This window comes from Canis aureus, chromosome 3 (genome assembly GCF_053574225.1).
Source record: "Canis aureus isolate CA01 chromosome 3, VMU_Caureus_v.1.0, whole genome shotgun sequence".
Taxonomy (NCBI): domain Eukaryota; kingdom Metazoa; phylum Chordata; class Mammalia; order Carnivora; family Canidae; genus Canis; species Canis aureus.
Genome location: NC_135613.1, coordinates 87945050 through 87960161, shown reverse-complemented (window position 1 = coordinate 87960161; position 15112 = coordinate 87945050). Strand labels below are relative to the sequence as shown.

Sequence of the window (15112 nt, the reverse complement as noted above, 5' to 3'; positions counted from 1 at the left end):
TAAAGGCAGGCGCCAAACCACTGCGCCACCCAGGGATCCCCCGTGTGTGTTTTATATGGCAAGATAACTGATACAGTTCCTTGATTATATAAACACTAAACATGCTTTCTGGTGCTTATTTTGGGTAAATTGCTTTGACTTAGAGCTGCCTCTCTTCCTCACAAGCAGCTGTCCCAACAACTGTTCTAACCTAGATTCTACAGAGACGTCTAGAACTGCTGAGGACACTAAGTGGCGACAGGTGAATGGAGTCACGTTTGATGATGATGATGATGATGATGATGCTAACTTTTCCCTTCGTATCTCAATTTTCTTCCTTTTTCTCTCTGCCTTTGCTCTCTTGTTCCACTTCATCTCCAACAGTCTTATTCAGAAGAAGTTTAGTCTTGGGGTATCTGAGTGGCTTGGTAAGTTGAGCGTCCGACTCTTGGTTTCAGCTCAGGTCATGATGTCGCCGTTGTAGGATTGTGCCCCACTCTCAGCTCTGTGCTCAGTGCAGAGTCTGCTTCAGATTCTTTCTCCTTCTCCCTCTGCCCCTCCCTGCTCATGCTCTCTCTTTGAAATGAATAAGGAAAATCTTTAAAAAAATAAAAAAAGAAGAAATTTAGTCTCTTTTTTATTTTTTATTTATTATTTTTTTTAGTCTCTTTTTTAGATAGTTCCTTTGTACACCTTCCTAACCCAACTCCTGCTTTTAAGCTCTTTATGTGTGTGTGTGTGTGTGTGTGTGTGTTTTCCTATTGCCAACCTGACAGTTCTAATTCCCTAGTGGACTTCGAGCTCCTAGCAGCTTCTGCCTAGCAGAAACCACCACACCGAGTAGGACAGACTAGATGACCAAGCAGATACAGTCAAGATGGTGGCTCCACCTTTTCCCTGAACTCTGAAGGCCATTGGAAGAATAGTTTCCTGAGCACAGATGCTCCCCACTCCTCTGCCTTCTAGGTGGAACTGGGGCCAGTGCTTGGGAATCTACCATGTCTCTCCACACCAGTTAGTTGCTTAGAGGTTTTGGGAGGGGAAGAATTCTGCTATCACTGCTTCTGCACATGGATCCCCGTAAGGCTTTACAGCCCTCGAACCCTGGGAAAGTATGTGTATGTGTGTTTATGGATATGTCGAGGGTGAAGTTGTCATTCTTGGGCATGCTGGCTGGAAATTAGCCCATCAGTGGGGACTCGGAGCTTCTAATCCATTTCATATTCCCAAGAAGGGCATCTGAGCAGAGAAAGAGCCTACAGCAAAGGCTCAAGGGGAGGGCTGTCCTCAGTGTTTTGCATCTTGGGTTTGCATGACTGGAGGGGATGGGCGGGGTCGGATGTTCGGGTTCTCCAGGTTACACCCACAAGCTAAAACTTTACCAAAGGGTTTGTTACGCTGCCGCGGGTCCCAATTTTCCGTCTCCTGGCGGACTGTGAGCTCAAAGGGCTCAGGTTTCAGGGAAGGCAGTTCCTTCAGCACTCAAGGCCAGTTCTGATGCATGTTGTGTGTGGACGTGTTTTCCCAGAAACAAGTCCCCTTCTCTTTCTTTTAGGAGCTTCAATGCCCTAAAGCCAGTACTTTGTGGCCAATGTGTGCTTTAAGAGGGTGAAATTCCTGAACTCTTCCTTTGCTACCCCTACGTCTCCTTTCCTTGGCCCATAGCCCATCCTAGGGAACGGTGCCACTCTCACATTGCTTTCGCTCCTTGAAAGAACAAACATCTTCACTGCAGCCTCAGAACACTGGTGTGAGGTGATTGTTTATAGTAGATGTTTCCATGACACTCATTTATTTCTTCTGCAGATACAACTGTGTTGGGGGAAGGGATGAGAAGTTAGAGTAGAGAGACCGAGAAAGATGGAGACCTTCCCGTTGCTTCTTCACCTATCATCTTCCTCTGTAGGGATAAGTCCACCTGCCTGCCCCTTTCCCTGGGTCCCTCCATCTCAAGGCCCTAAACTATTCCACAAATCCGTCTTGGCTTCCTGATGCTGAGATGCGGCTAGGTTCCCAGATGGGTGGGGAGGGGAGGAATTTTGTGCATAAAGAGGCAGGCTTTTTTAAGAGAAGGGAAAGAAAAAAAATAAAAGAACTTTTATTGCCCAAAGTAGGGATTTAGTAATGATGAGCAACGATGACCTCTGCCGGGGGTGGCAGTGTGAGTACGTGTGTTCCGGGGAGGGGGGTGGGGGGTGGGGTCTCTGACACTCCCTTAGCTGAGCCAATGACTCATTCTAAATCGGAGCGACTTTTGGAGGTCATTTTAGTCATCCCCCTGCCTTCGGGCCGGATGGAGTTGGACTCCACTGCAGCATGTGTGAGGGTGGGAGGGGGTCGACCGCGGGGGCGGGGGCGGGGGGAGAGGGGGAGAGTGTCCTTGCGTGGACAGGAGTGGGGCAGGGCGTCGTGTGACCTGGACGCGCCCCAGCCCTCCCGCGCCGGGGCTTCCCCATCCCTGAATCAGCATCCTTCTCCAGGGAAACAGCTTTTTGCAGGCGGAGAACCGGATGTTGGGTTTCCGGGGTGGGCGGGGGCGACGTCCCCTCGGGCCCGGCCGGGGAGACTGGGGCATTCCCGGGGTCCCGTCTGCAAGCCCGAGGGGCCCCCGGCCCCCCCGCCCGGGTCGCCCAGAAACTTGCCCTGCGGCGCGAGCCGAGCCGGGAGCCGCGCGGAGACGCCGCGACGCCCTCTCCCTGGCAATGCGCATGATTCTGCGGCTCTGGGCTCGCCGCACTTCAACGCACCTTGAAATGGGCTCGCCTCCTGCGCGCCGCGACGGACGGGCGGCCCAGCCAACGGGCTGGCGCGCTGGCGGGCGGCGGCCAATGGGCGCGCGGCGGGGGCGGGGCCGGGGTCCGGCCCGCTAGGCTTCACCGCGGCGAGGGCTGCGCTGCGCCCGGGCTGGGAGTGCAGGTGCCGCTGCGCCGGGGCCGGAGGCTGCGCGCCGAGCGAGCCGAGCCGAGCCGCGGAGGATGGGGAGCGGGCCGCCCGGGCTGCAGGGGCACCGGCGCGGGGCGTAGCGGGCGCGGGCCGGGGCGCGGGAGCGTTCGGCTAGGATGAGGCTCCTGGCTGGCGCGCGGTAGTACTATGATTTGGTATGTGGCCACTTTGATAGCAAGTGTGATCGGCACCCGAGGGCTCGCGGCTCAAGGTGAGTTGAAGTGCAGCGCCCGGCCCGGCCCCCGCGGCCCCGCCGAGGTGGGGTCCCGCGGGGCGCGCCCCGGCTGCACCCCGCGTGCCGACTCCCGGGCTCCGGCGGGGCGCGCGGGCGGCTCCCCAACTCCGGCCGCCGCGGACCGAGGGAGTTCGCGGGCGGGCCGGGGCCGCGCAGCAGCCTTCAGCGGGAGGGGGCGCCCCGGCCCCGCGACCCTCCCGCTCCCCGGCGCACGCCCCTCCGGGGCTCGTCCCGGCCGCCGTGTCGGCGCGCCCAGCCCTGCCCGGTGCCCGGTGCCCGCGCCCGCCTGCCCGCACCTGCGCCCCGGCCGCCGAAGTTCCCCGAGCGCGGGCCGCGCAGGGCCGACCCCCGCCGCCGACGCCCGCCCGGGCGCAGGACCCGCTCGGCTGCTGGCGAGGGCGGCGGGGCGCGCGGCGGGCTGGGGTCCCCCCTCCCTCTGCAGCATCTCGGAGCCCCGGGAGCGTTTTCTTTCTGTGATTTCCCCGGGGCTGAGCCCGGGATGCGGCGACGGGGAAGCCGGCGAGTTGGGTGCTGCGTGCGTGAGCGCGCGCGCGCTTTTGCTTTGGAGACGGGCCGAGCGACCCGCAAGGCTCCGGGCGGCACCGCAGGCTCCCGGCCCTCCGTGGGGGCGAGCGGAGCCCGGCGCCGGGACTCCGAGCTCACCGTCTGCAGCGCACGGACGCGACCCGGCTGCGGGCAAGTTCACCAGGCCCCGAGGAGGGGAGAGGGGCCGAGAACCGGCGGGGGTGGAGGTGGGCGCGGAGGGCAGGGGGCCTGGGCGCGAGAGGACCCGCGTCGGCCGCGCTGGGGCACAGCTCCCGCCCCCGCCCCCCCCCCCACCCCGGGGCCCCCGGCTCCTCTGGGCCGTGCAGGGGGAGAGGGGAGCGACCGGGAAAGTTTCTAGGATGGAATGTCTCCCGTGCTATTCGAGGAAGGGAGTGCGTCTGGAAACGGAACCAGAGGAGGGCCAAGAGGGTGATTTGGGGAGACGCTATGTCGACACGGGTGGTCTTCAAACTCCATTTGTCAGTTGGGAAAACTGAGGCCGGGGAGCCCCAGGAGCGCGTGGGATGGCGGTGGGTGTGACGTGGGTCGGGCCGTGTGTGAGAATCTGCCCTTAGCTTCAGCCTCCTCCTTTCCCCGTTTCCTTGTAGTCTTCCGATGCCCTCGTCCTCCTCCCCTCCAGGTTTTGGTACGTTCCTGCTAGTTCCTGCTATGGGACTGTCGCTGAAAGCACAAAAGGAGCTGCTGGGGATCTTTGAATAAAAAAAAAAAAAAAAAAAAACAGATACTGAAAGGAGGCTCTGAAATAGCCTCCACCCTGAGAAGTCAGGGTGAGGGGAATGGACTTTGGGCAAGTTTAAACACAGAGTGAAGGCAGGTGGGTTTATACCTGCAGCAACACACAGAATGGCCAGACAGAAGGAAGGACTTCCCACCGTGGAAGGTTGTTGGGCATGAAGGTTATGGGTGTGGAGAGGTCCCTCTGTCGGGGCTGGCTTGACATGCACCCCTGAGCCTGCCCCTCTTGTTGGTCTTGGGGTCCTTTTAGCTTAAAAAGGCTATTTGCATGTTAGTCAAGGACCTAGGTACAGAGGCAAATGATCTGGTTCCAAGTCCTGGCCCTGCCACTTGCTGGCCCCGTGACCTTGGACAAGCTGCCCAACCTTTGAAATGTCATTTGCCTCAATGGAAGTGTAGGGTTAACAGTATGAGCTTGTGGGGTTTTCTGGTGAACGTTAGCGCTGTAAAGAACTGAACGACTACCTGATGTATACTAGGTGCTCAATAAACGTTAACATGACTATTATTCTTATACTCGGTATCTCCGGGGTTCCCGGCTGCTGCTCAGTTTCTGTCCCTGTGGCCAGTCAGGGCATTGGGACCTGGGAGTATCTTGGGGGAAGTTCAGAAGGCTGCCTCTGTCAGGAACCAGGTAGCGGCTGCGGCTGACCTTGTCTGAGGAGAACCTCTTGTTCCCCTGAATCCCAGGGAGGTGTGCCGAGGGCGTGCTTGGAAATCCTTTGAAAGATCTGCAGAACTGCGAGTTGTATCTGCGGCCAGAGGCTTGTGGGAAGGATGCAGGAGCCCAGGAGGCACGCAGCCTCTGGAGTGGGGGGGAGGGGGGCCTGTGTGGCAGGCCTTTGCTCACACGGGAAATGCCAGCCACTGTTCCACGCTGGCTCTGGGTGAGAGCTCAGCTGCTCTCTGGCTGGCTTTAAAGGCGACTTCTGGGGAGATTCCTGAGAGCCAGGGGCTTGGAGATGCCCCCTTTAGGGCTTGGCTGAAGCAGAGGCTGCTCCAACAGAGGGGTAAAAGGGAATGTGGGTTGGGACAGTTAGGGATGGGCTCCCCTTTTGCCTTAGACCGTGTGTGTGTGTGTGTGTGTGTGTGTGTGTGTGTATGGTGAGTAGGGTCCCTGGAGAGGTCGGAGAGGGTACGGAGAACATAGGTATCTGGCGTCTGGGAGATGGTGCCTGGCTCTCAGCATCCCAGGCTGAGCAAGCTGGGGGGCGGGGGGGACGGGACCCTGGGCCATGCCTGGGTGACTGTGGACCTGCCTTCGAGGTCTTATTCCCAAGGCCGCCGCCTCCTGTCCATCCAGATGCTGCGGTTGTGTTACCCCTGCCCCTGCTACAGCGGCCCCACACCCACGGGGGTTCTGACTCCCATCCTCCGGGTAGGGTACCTCTACCTGCCTGGCCTTGACTCTCCCTTCTTCCCTTTGCTGATGAAGGTGGGAGGGAGGAGATGGCGACCAGGAGGCTCTAGCACGACCCCACGGGCAGTCCCTCCGCAAAGAAGGACTCTGCTCGGCAAGTGGCCAAGCCGTCCGGCCAAGCGGTCCGTGCGCGCTCACGCTTGCGTCCCCCGCACACGCGCCAGAGGCAGGGGTGTGTCTGGCAGCCTGCACCCCGGCAGAAGCTGAGGACGGGATGTGTTGGAAAGGGCACGGCCCAGGGGCAGTGGGAAGACTCCGCTTCCAGCTCCTGGCCTGAGGCCCAACGTGTGCCAGACTTGGAGTGGGCAGGTCCCAGAGCCCGAGGGTTTCGTGTTTATGGCTCGGAGGCGGAAAGCGGAGGTCTGGTTACCCGAGGAGCAGAGGCTGCGCAGCTGGGCGGCGCCGAAGCTCAGCATCTCCCTCCTCCCTCCCTCCTGGCTCCTGCTCTGCTCTCCTGAGGCCCGCCTCTCCTCCCGCGCCTCTCCTCCCGCGGCCCGCCCGGCCCGCCCGGCCAGGGTGCGGCTCTCTCCCTCTCTCCTCTCCCCGGCCCTGTCCGTCTTGGGCCTGCAGGCTGCTGGCTTCTCCCCCAGCCTTCCTGTGCTGGGGTGGGGGTGGGGAGCTAGGTCCCAAAGGGGGCTAGGCCTGAGATTTAACACACTTCTCCTCTCGGAAGCCTCCTCCCTCACACTTCCTGTGACCTTCTTCGGCTGGGGCCTGGGTCTCAGGGGGCAGTTTCCCTCTGTCTGCTGCCTACTTGACGAAGAGTGGATCTGAATTATGAGAAGAGCTGTAATTGGTGTGAGCCGTCTGCGGTTGTGTGCACATGCCTGTAGAGGCATGTGTGTTTGCACACGTGTGTATACATGCCTGTGCTTGCGTGTGCATGCACTGTGTCTGCATGCACATGTGTAGGGGGCAGCGGGACGGGGAGGGGAGGCTCCATGTGGGGAGGCCCTCCCCTCCCCTCCGGGTGCTGTGGGTGGCAGTGTGACTACACTTGGAGCAGACACCTCACTCTCCTCACCCCTGCTCTGCACCTGAGTCGAGGCAGCCCAGAAGTTTTCCAAGTTGCAGGCTCAGCCCAAGGGCTGGATTAAAAGATGCCTGAGGTCCCAGAGAGAAAGACTGAATGGGGGCCTAGCCGGCACTGGGGGGCCAGACCCCGAGCTCCAGGGGCCCAGGAGCTCCAGCGGGGGCCCCGGTAGAGCAGGGGCTGGGCCCTGGGGACAGGGCCACGGCTCCCGGGGCACACAGGCAGCTGTGGCCTGGCCGCCCAGGGGCCCTGCCCGTGGGGCCAGCGCGGGCTGCCCGAGGCAGCTGACCTATTTTTCCTAGGAATCTTCCTGCTTTTCTGTTCTCTCTTGCGTGAATAAGCAGGAGACTGGTGAGCAGAGAAGGGCCTCCATCAGGGCTCTGGACAGCAGTTCCATGCGGGCCAAAGCCAAAAGCGAGGAGGGAGGCGCCCACAGCCTAGGGGTCCTCCTGGGAGGAGGGGGGACTGGGCCAGGGAGGAGGGGGACTGAGCCAGTGCCCTCAGCCGACATGGCCTCCCCCGTGCCCTAACCTGTCCGGGTCACAGGCGGCCACGGGGAGCTCGGGCCGCACCTGCACGCGGGCTCTGGGATGTGAGCCTCTGTCCTCATTCTCTGGCTTCAGCCCCGGGGTGCTGGGCTTCTCGGGGAGTAAGCACGGGCTTCGGTGCCCACAGGCCCATCTTGTCTTCCCCAGGAGCCCCGGGGCCCTCACCTGCCTGCCTGCGGGCCCTGGGGTACACGCGTGCGCTTGGCCGCGGGGCTGGCCGGCGTGTGCGGGGCGCAGGCTTCCTGGGGCGCGTGCGGGGCGTGTGCGGGGCTTGCGGGGTGTATGCGGGGTGTGTGGGGGGCGCAGGCCTCCCAGGGCGTGTGCGGGGCTTGCGGGGTGTGTATGCGGGGTGCAGGCCTCCTGTGGTGCATGCAGGGCTTGCGGGGTGCTGCGGGGTGCGGGGCAGGGCGTGGCCGTGCCGTTCCTCGAGGAGCCCCTGCAGGAGCGAGGTTGAATTACCACTGCTTCCTGCCAGGGGCTCCTGGGGAAAAGGCTCTTGGAAATACAATCTAGCCGAGAGCAAATTAAGGTTGCTAATGGCGGGGCTGCGGCCTCGCGGGCTGCGGGGCCCGCGGGGGGGAGCGGGCCCAGCCCGGGGTGGGTGGGGGGCAGCCCCAGGGGAGGCGCCCTCGGTCCTGCCCTGCCCTCGGTCCCGGAGCCCTGTGGGGTGGGGGCTGGGAGCCAGCACCCTGAGAGGGAGCGGGGGCGGGGCAGGGGCAGAGGACAGGAGCCCGCCTGGCTGGGGCCTTGCTGGAGGCAGAAGGGTGGCCCCGACCTCCAGCCCACCTGCCTCCTGTCACCTCCGCTCTGCAGTGGTCCCTGCTCTGGGCCGTGGGGCGCCTGCCCCTGCTTCCTCAGGCCACCCCTCTGGGTGTGTGCTGGTGTGGGAGGCTCCCTGGAATCTCCTGGAGCCTCCTGGCTTGTTGGGGAGGAGTGATTGGGGGACTATTGGGGCTGTGCCTTTTTTGGACTCAGCAGGGATTATTTTTAGGCTGGCAGATGGAGGTGGCGGTGGCTGTCGCTGGTATTATTAGACAACAGGCCTGTGGTTTGGGAGTCTGGTGCCCAGAGGAGGGGGGGGGGGACGAGGAAGAAGAGGAGGAGGAGGAGGATCAGGAACAGGAGGCTTCGGGAGGACCTTGTACTGGAGGATGATGGGGCTGGTGGCCCCTCCGCTCGTGCTCCCCCCTCGCCAGGGCTGCTACCTGCAGAGTGACGCTGAGCCCAGGCCTGTCGAGGCCAGCAGCTGCCTTCTGCCAGGCCCACCCTGTCTTCTGTGTGGCCACGGGCCCTGAGCCACAGGGTGTGGGGAGGGACCACCCCTTGGCCGGGGAGGGTGTGGGGTGCCGCGGGGAGAAGCCTTGGGGCCTGGGCCTGGGCTCGGCAGGGGGGTGTCCCCCCGAGTGAGTCCCAGGTTGCTCCTTAGTGAAAACGAGCCCATTGCGTTTTGCTCAGGTGGGCATCTGGACATCGGGGGACGTTTGTGGCCTGGCCCAGGGCCTGCCCGTGCGCTGGGTACTCAGGACGCGAGGTGGCTGGCGCAGACGCTGCCCGGCCCTCCTAGAGCTCCTGGGGTGCGCGGGTGCTCCTCTTCCGCCAGCCACTGGGCAGGAGCCCACCCTGGGGCAGGACCTGCAGGGCCAGGCTCCATGCACCTGGATCCAAGCAGCCTGGGCCTGGCCGCCCACCGGGCACCACTTGTGTAGACAGGGGATTGGTCCCCTCGGGGCGCCCCAGAAGGTCAGCCAGACCACAGGGGCCACCTGGTCCCCTCTGCTCTCCTGCTGCTTCCCGGGCAGAGCCCCAAGGGGCAGGCTTGTTGCGCTTGGTCCGCAGTTTCCTGCCTCCTCCCAGACCGGCCCTGGCCTCTCCTGCTCCCTCAGCGCCACAGCCTCCTCTCCTGGCTGCCCAGGCTGTCTGCTGGGAAAGGGGCCTGGCCCCCCCCCTTGTAGCCCCTCCTCACCCAGTCGCTCTAGGTCCTTCCTCCCCCTTCCTCTTCCCATCCCCTCCCCCCTCTCCCCTCCCCTTTCCCATCCCCTCCCCCTTTCCTCTGCTGCTTCCCATCCCCTCTCCCCCTCTGCTCCTTCCCCCCTCTCCTCCTTCCCTCCTCCCCTCCTCCTCTCCCCCTTCCCATCCCCCTCTCCTCCTTCCCCTCTCCCCTCCCTTCCCCTCCCTTCCCCCTCCCCGTCCCATCCCCTCTCCTTCCCCTCTCCCTTCCCTTCCTTCCCCTCCCCTCCCTTCCCTTTCCCCCTCCCCCTTCCCATCCCCTCTCCTTCCCCTCTCCCTTCCCTTCCTTCCCCTCCCCCTTCCCATCCCCTCTCCTCCTCCCCCCCCTCCTTCCCCTTCCCTCCTTCTCCCTTCTCCCTTCCCATCCACTCCCCTCCCCCTTCCCATCCCCTCCCCCCTTCCCCTCCCTCCTTCCCATCCTCTCCCCTCCCCCTCTCCCCCCCCACCTTCCTGCTCTCAGTTGCTGCAGGCAGCCCTGCTGGGAAGAAGCCCACTTGCTTCCTGAGGAATTGCCTCCACTCTCTCCCCTCCTGGTTCCGGGTCCGTGAAGCCCGTGTCTCTGTGTCCCCTGTGCTCGGAGTCCTGTGTCCTGCCCTGGGCTGGGCTCTGCCTGCGTCCCTGCCTCTCTCTCCTGGTTTCTTGAGTCCCTTTCACTCTTGGGTTCGGGTTGGTGTCCTCCTGGGTTACAGCTCATCTCTCTCCTCCATCAAACCCCTCTTCCCTTTTTGCTGCCAGCTTGTTTACTTTTTTTTCCTTGTTGGAGCTTTTCTGGGGAAAGTGTTTATTAGACATGCTTTGGCTCGGAAAGGATCGGGCTCAGGAAGGAGTGCTTGTAGGTGTTGAGTGAGAGTGCTGTGTGTTGACGAGTTGAGGAAGCTGATAAATATTTTAGGGCTCAGCAAACCAGGAGCGTTGGACGGAGTGCAGAGGCTGGGACAGGGCTCCCACCCCTCCGCTTTCTTCTTGGGAAACTCTCTCTCCTTTTGCTTTCCTTAGAATCCTTGGGATGCTCCTCTTGGCCCTTCCCCTCTGCCCCTGCCCGTCCAGGCCGGAAGGGGTCCTTCTGCAGAGATGCCGGTGGGGCTGACTGGCTTGGGGGCAGGTCTAGGGTCGGCCTTGGGTGGGTGCTGCATCCTGAGCCTCCGGCCAGCTGGGGAGGGGATGGAAACCCGGAGCCTGGCGGTGCTGCGGGAGGTGTGAGAGGCCGCCTCATTGCTCTGCAGTGAGGATGAGGCAGGCATTGATTGTACTGTGGGAACCCACTTCCGCGCCCACCCACCTCCTGGCATTGCCCCCCGCTCCCCCCCCCCCCCCCCCCCCCCGGCCCTCAATCCCCTGTAGCTGGGGAGCTATACCGAGCTGCAGACCCCAGCTTCACCGCTAAAGGGGGCAACCGTCAGCCCCTCTGCCTCCTGTCTTCAGCTGTAGGGCCCGAGCCCTGGGCAGGGGCCCCCTTCCATGGTCAGCCTCTGTCCCCCATGCCCGGTACCCAGGCCCTGGATAACTCCTTCCTCTTCCTGAGGCTCCTGTCTTTCCTTTTTCACCTCCTGGAAAGTCCATGCAACACACAGTCCCGTATTCACAGGCACACTCACATCCCCCCAGGCACACACTCACCCGTGTGGTTTTGCCAAGAGCTCACATATGCATTATGCACACACATACACTCCCCCGTGCACACACACATGGCTCCCCCTGCTGGCTCCTGGTGCCTGCCGTCTGCCCTGTCCTTCTGGGTCCAGGATCAGCCTTTGTGCTCCTAGAGGCGGGGAGGCAGGCTCTGTCCCCTTCTGGGTGCCCCTGGGGTTGTGGGGGAGGGGCCTGCAGCAGCTGAGCCTTCTCCTTGCTTTCCCCGAGGGGCTGGAATTCAAACCTAGCCTGAAGCAAGGTTGGGGGTGGGGGAGTTGGGAAACCTGCTGGGCTTAGGCAGGTGAGTGCAACACTGTGCTCTGCTCCAAAAATACTCTGTGATCTTAGCTCTTTCTCTAGAAAACAGTGATGTCACCAGTAGCCAATCAGCTTCTAGAAGAGCTTGCCTCCTCCTCCTTCCGCAACTTCGGGAGGAGAGGGAGAGGGGATGGGAAGGGAGAGAAGGAGAGACACAGAGATGAACAGACAACATGTAGGCAGCCGCGGAGCGGGATGCAAACATAGCAACCCAAGCACACGGAGGTCCCTCCACAGAAAAGCAGGCAAATCCCTCCCCGGTGCAGAGGGACAGGAAATCCACATATTTCCCCCAACACAACACACACACACACACACCCCACACACTGATAGAGACATGAAAACGAGAAAGACAGACCAGTATAGAAGAATTCACACAGGGTGGGAGCTAAGAGGAAAAGACAGAGACCAGAGACCTGAAGAGAGACAGAGCAGCACAGAGAGACCCGGAGAAGGAGCAGGGAGAGAGGGACCTGGGAAGAGTCAGAGAGACAGACGCACAGCAGGACCAGAGACACAGAGACATGAAGGAAAGCCAGAGACGACTGGAGACAGGGACACACGGGGGTCAGAGATGCAGTAAGAGTCAGTGCAGAGGCCCCACAACAGATGGGCGGCCGGACGGAGGCACGGAGGCACAGAGGCACGGAGGGATGGAGGGACGGAGGGACGGAGGCACGGAGGGACGGAGCCCTTCCCCCGCTGGAGGCCCTGGGCTCTGGGCTTGGCGCCCCAGCGGCGCAGCTGCTGTCCGTGGTGCTGCCCGGAGCCGGGCTGGGGGGAGGCGAGCCGAGGGGTGAGCCGAGGCCTAGGCCCAGCAGCGGTGGGTAGTGTGGGGAGGGGGCCCGAGAGCCTCTCCAGGGCCGTCCCTTTCCCTGGGAAGCCAGCTGGACAAGGTGACTTTGTGAGCACGGAGTCCTCGTGTGGGAGGGAGCAGTTTTGGGCTGAAGTGGGGGTGGCACGCCTCCTGTGGGGGCTCAGGTGTGGTTGCCAGGGGCCGCCAGGCAGGAGGAGCCGCGCCTGAGCTGACCTGTCCTCTGTGTCCTCCAGCTCAGGCCGGGGCTGGGTCCTCCACTCTGCCTCCTGCTGCAGGGTGGGGGACGCACCCTTGCCAGCTGTGTGTTTGGTCATCTGCCAGAGGTGGGATGATCTCCCCTGAGCGGGCAGGCGCAGCAGTCCCAGCGTCCCCGCGCCGTCCCCAGCATCCTGCCTGCCTGCTGGGGATGCTGGGCTCAGCAGTTGGAGGGCTGGAGGCCGAGCCTGCGCCCCTCTCCGCAGCAGGTGCCAGTGGGGCAAGGGAGGAGGGGCCCGGAGAGGCTGGTCAGGCCTGCGGGCTTTTGGGCTTTTCCCTCGGGGTTGCCACAGCAGCCTGAGACGGCTGGCTCGGGATTCCCGCTCCTGGGTGGAGTACTCGTGTTTTGTGCTGCGAACCTCCTCGGGCTGAGCTGGGGGTGGGGCGTGGGAGGAGGCTGGCTCTGCGGCTCCTACCAGGCTCTGGTGGGAAGCCTCCTGCGCAGGGAGGCATCGAGTATCTACCCCTTGCGGCAGTATCTATCCCCTGCGGCCCAGCCTGCGGCCCCTCCACTTCCTCAGTAGCTAGAGTCCTGAGAACTGTCGGGGCCTGGGGGGTGGGGGGGGACATGGTCATGGCTGTGCTCCTCGGGACTGCGGAGGGAGGATTTGGCTTGCACGACTGGATGGAGCCGCTTCTTCCTCTTCCTCCCTCCTTCCACTCCATCTCAGGTTCATGGGTGCCCGGGGCTCCAGGGCCCCGGAGGTGTGAACAGAGGGGGGTGAGAGGGTTCGGGGGCACCGGGACCCTCTGGGGGGTGACGGAGCTCTTAAGGGGGCGGCCTGGGGCCGTGGGTAGGGGTGGGGGCTAGAGGGCCTGGGACATGGCGGGGGGCTGCTGGAGCGGGACTTCCGCCCACCTCCCTTGTGCACTCCCTGTGCCACCCGCAGCTGCCCACGGCCTGCGAGAGGAACCTGAGTTTGTGACCGCGAGAGCTGGCGAGGGTGTCGTCCTGCGATGCGACGTGATTCACCCCGTGACGGGCCAGCCCCCGCCCTATGTCGTGGAGTGGTTCAAGTTTGGGGTGCCCATCCCTATCTTCATCAAGTTTGGCTACTACCCACCCCACGTGGATCCTGAGTATGCAGGTAAGGGCTGGGCTGCTGTACGCCCGCTCCTGGCTCAGCCACGGCCTGCCTGCCCTTGTGGTCGTGGTCACAGTTGCGGTCATGGTCATGGTCGCGGTCACCGTCGCGCTGCGGTCGAGGCTCCTCCAGCCTTCCTCTCTGTGGCCGCTCATCATTTCCCGACTGGTGTGTTACCTGTTCCCCGTAGTCCCTGCCTCTTCCATGCCCTCCTTTGGGCTTCAGTAGGTTTTCATTAAGTGGGAGTTGAGGGAGGAGGGGCCGCAGACCGGGGGGGGGGGGGGGGGGGGGGGTTTGGCTGGAGGGGAGGCTTCACCAGGGCTGTGGTGGGAGCGCGCAGCATGCAGGTCAGTGGGACAGAGGGACAGCGGGAGAGCGGGACAGAGGGACAGCAGGAGCGCGGGACAGCGGGAGAGCAGAACAGAGGGACAGCGGGAGAGCAGGACAGAGGGACAGCTGGACAGCGGGACAGTGAGAAAGCGGGACAGTGGAGAGCGGGTCAGCGAGAGAATAGGACAGTGGGAGAGCGGGATAGGGACAGCGGAGAGCGGGACAGTGGAGAGCAGGACAGCGGGAGAATGGGACAGCAGGACAGTGGAGAACGGGAGAGCAGGACAGTGGGACAGCGGGAGAGTTGGGAGAGCAGACAGCGGGACAGCGGGAGCGCGGTATAGTAGGACAGCGGGAGAGCAGGACAGTGGGAGAGCAGGAGAGCGGGAGAGCGGAGAGCGGGAGTGCAGGACAGCGGGACAGTGGGAGAGGACAGCGGGAACACGTGCCAGGCTGCAGGGCAGCTGTGCGCAGGAGGGGCCGAGGCACAGCCCTGTGCCCTGGGCCAGGCGGCCCCGTGGCTGACACTTTGCTCTCCCTCCCTTGGCGTGAGCCCTCATGCCCTCAGGCCGGACGCCCCATCCCGCATCCCTGGCGGCGGCGCACCCGCCCTCTGGCCCCTCTGCACCCGCCTCCTGTCCTGCCCTGTCCTGTCCCGGGGTGTCTTGCTCGGGCTCTTCCTGCCAGCGGGGGCCTCTCCGGGAGTCACTGCCAGCGTCTGCGTGCCAGTCTGCTGGCGAGGAGAGCACAGGGCTTGAGCCTGAGCACGTGAACCTGACTGTATGTGGGTGTGAGCATGAGTGTGTGAGCGTGTGAATGTGTGAGCGTGTGTGTGAGTGAGAGTGAGTGGTGTGGGAGCATGTGTGTCGTGAGCGTGTGTGTGAGCATCAGCGTGTGAGCATGTGAGCATGAGTGTGAGTGGGAGCATGAGTGTGTGAGTGTGAATGTTGTGCACATGATTGAGCAGTGTGAGAGCACGTGTGTGTCCTGAGCATGTGTGTGACCATTAGTGTGTGAATGTGAGTGTGAGCATGACTGTGAGTGTGAGCATGAGTGTGAGCATGCGAATGTTGTGAGCATGAGTGTGTGTGAGTGCTGTGCACGTGAGTGAGCAGTGTGAGAGCATGTGTGTGTGAGCATCAGTGTGTGAGTGTGAGTGAGTGGGAGCATGTGTGTGAGCATGTGTGTGCATGAGTGCTAGGTTGTGAGCA

General features: G+C 62.7%; 1 protein-coding gene across 4 annotated transcripts in view; it reads left to right on the top strand.

The window, feature by feature from the left end:
* Positions 1-2907: 2907 nt before the first annotated feature.
* The window catches only part of IGSF9B (immunoglobulin superfamily member 9B), a 56602-nt gene continuing 44397 nt past the window's right edge, over positions 2908-15112 (top strand). The window contains exons 1-2 of one of the 4 annotated variants that reach the window (XR_013377167.1): positions 2908-3133; positions 13377-13574. Coding sequence is in view for 2 of the 4 variants with exons in the window: in XM_077894228.1 (XP_077750354.1) it covers positions 3070-3133; positions 13377-13574 (262 nt within the window). In the remaining 2 variants the exon portion in view is untranslated. The remainder of the gene's footprint in view (positions 3134-13376; positions 13575-15112) is intronic. The other 3 variants (XR_013377168.1, XM_077894228.1, XM_077894229.1) reach the window with 3 other exon arrangements.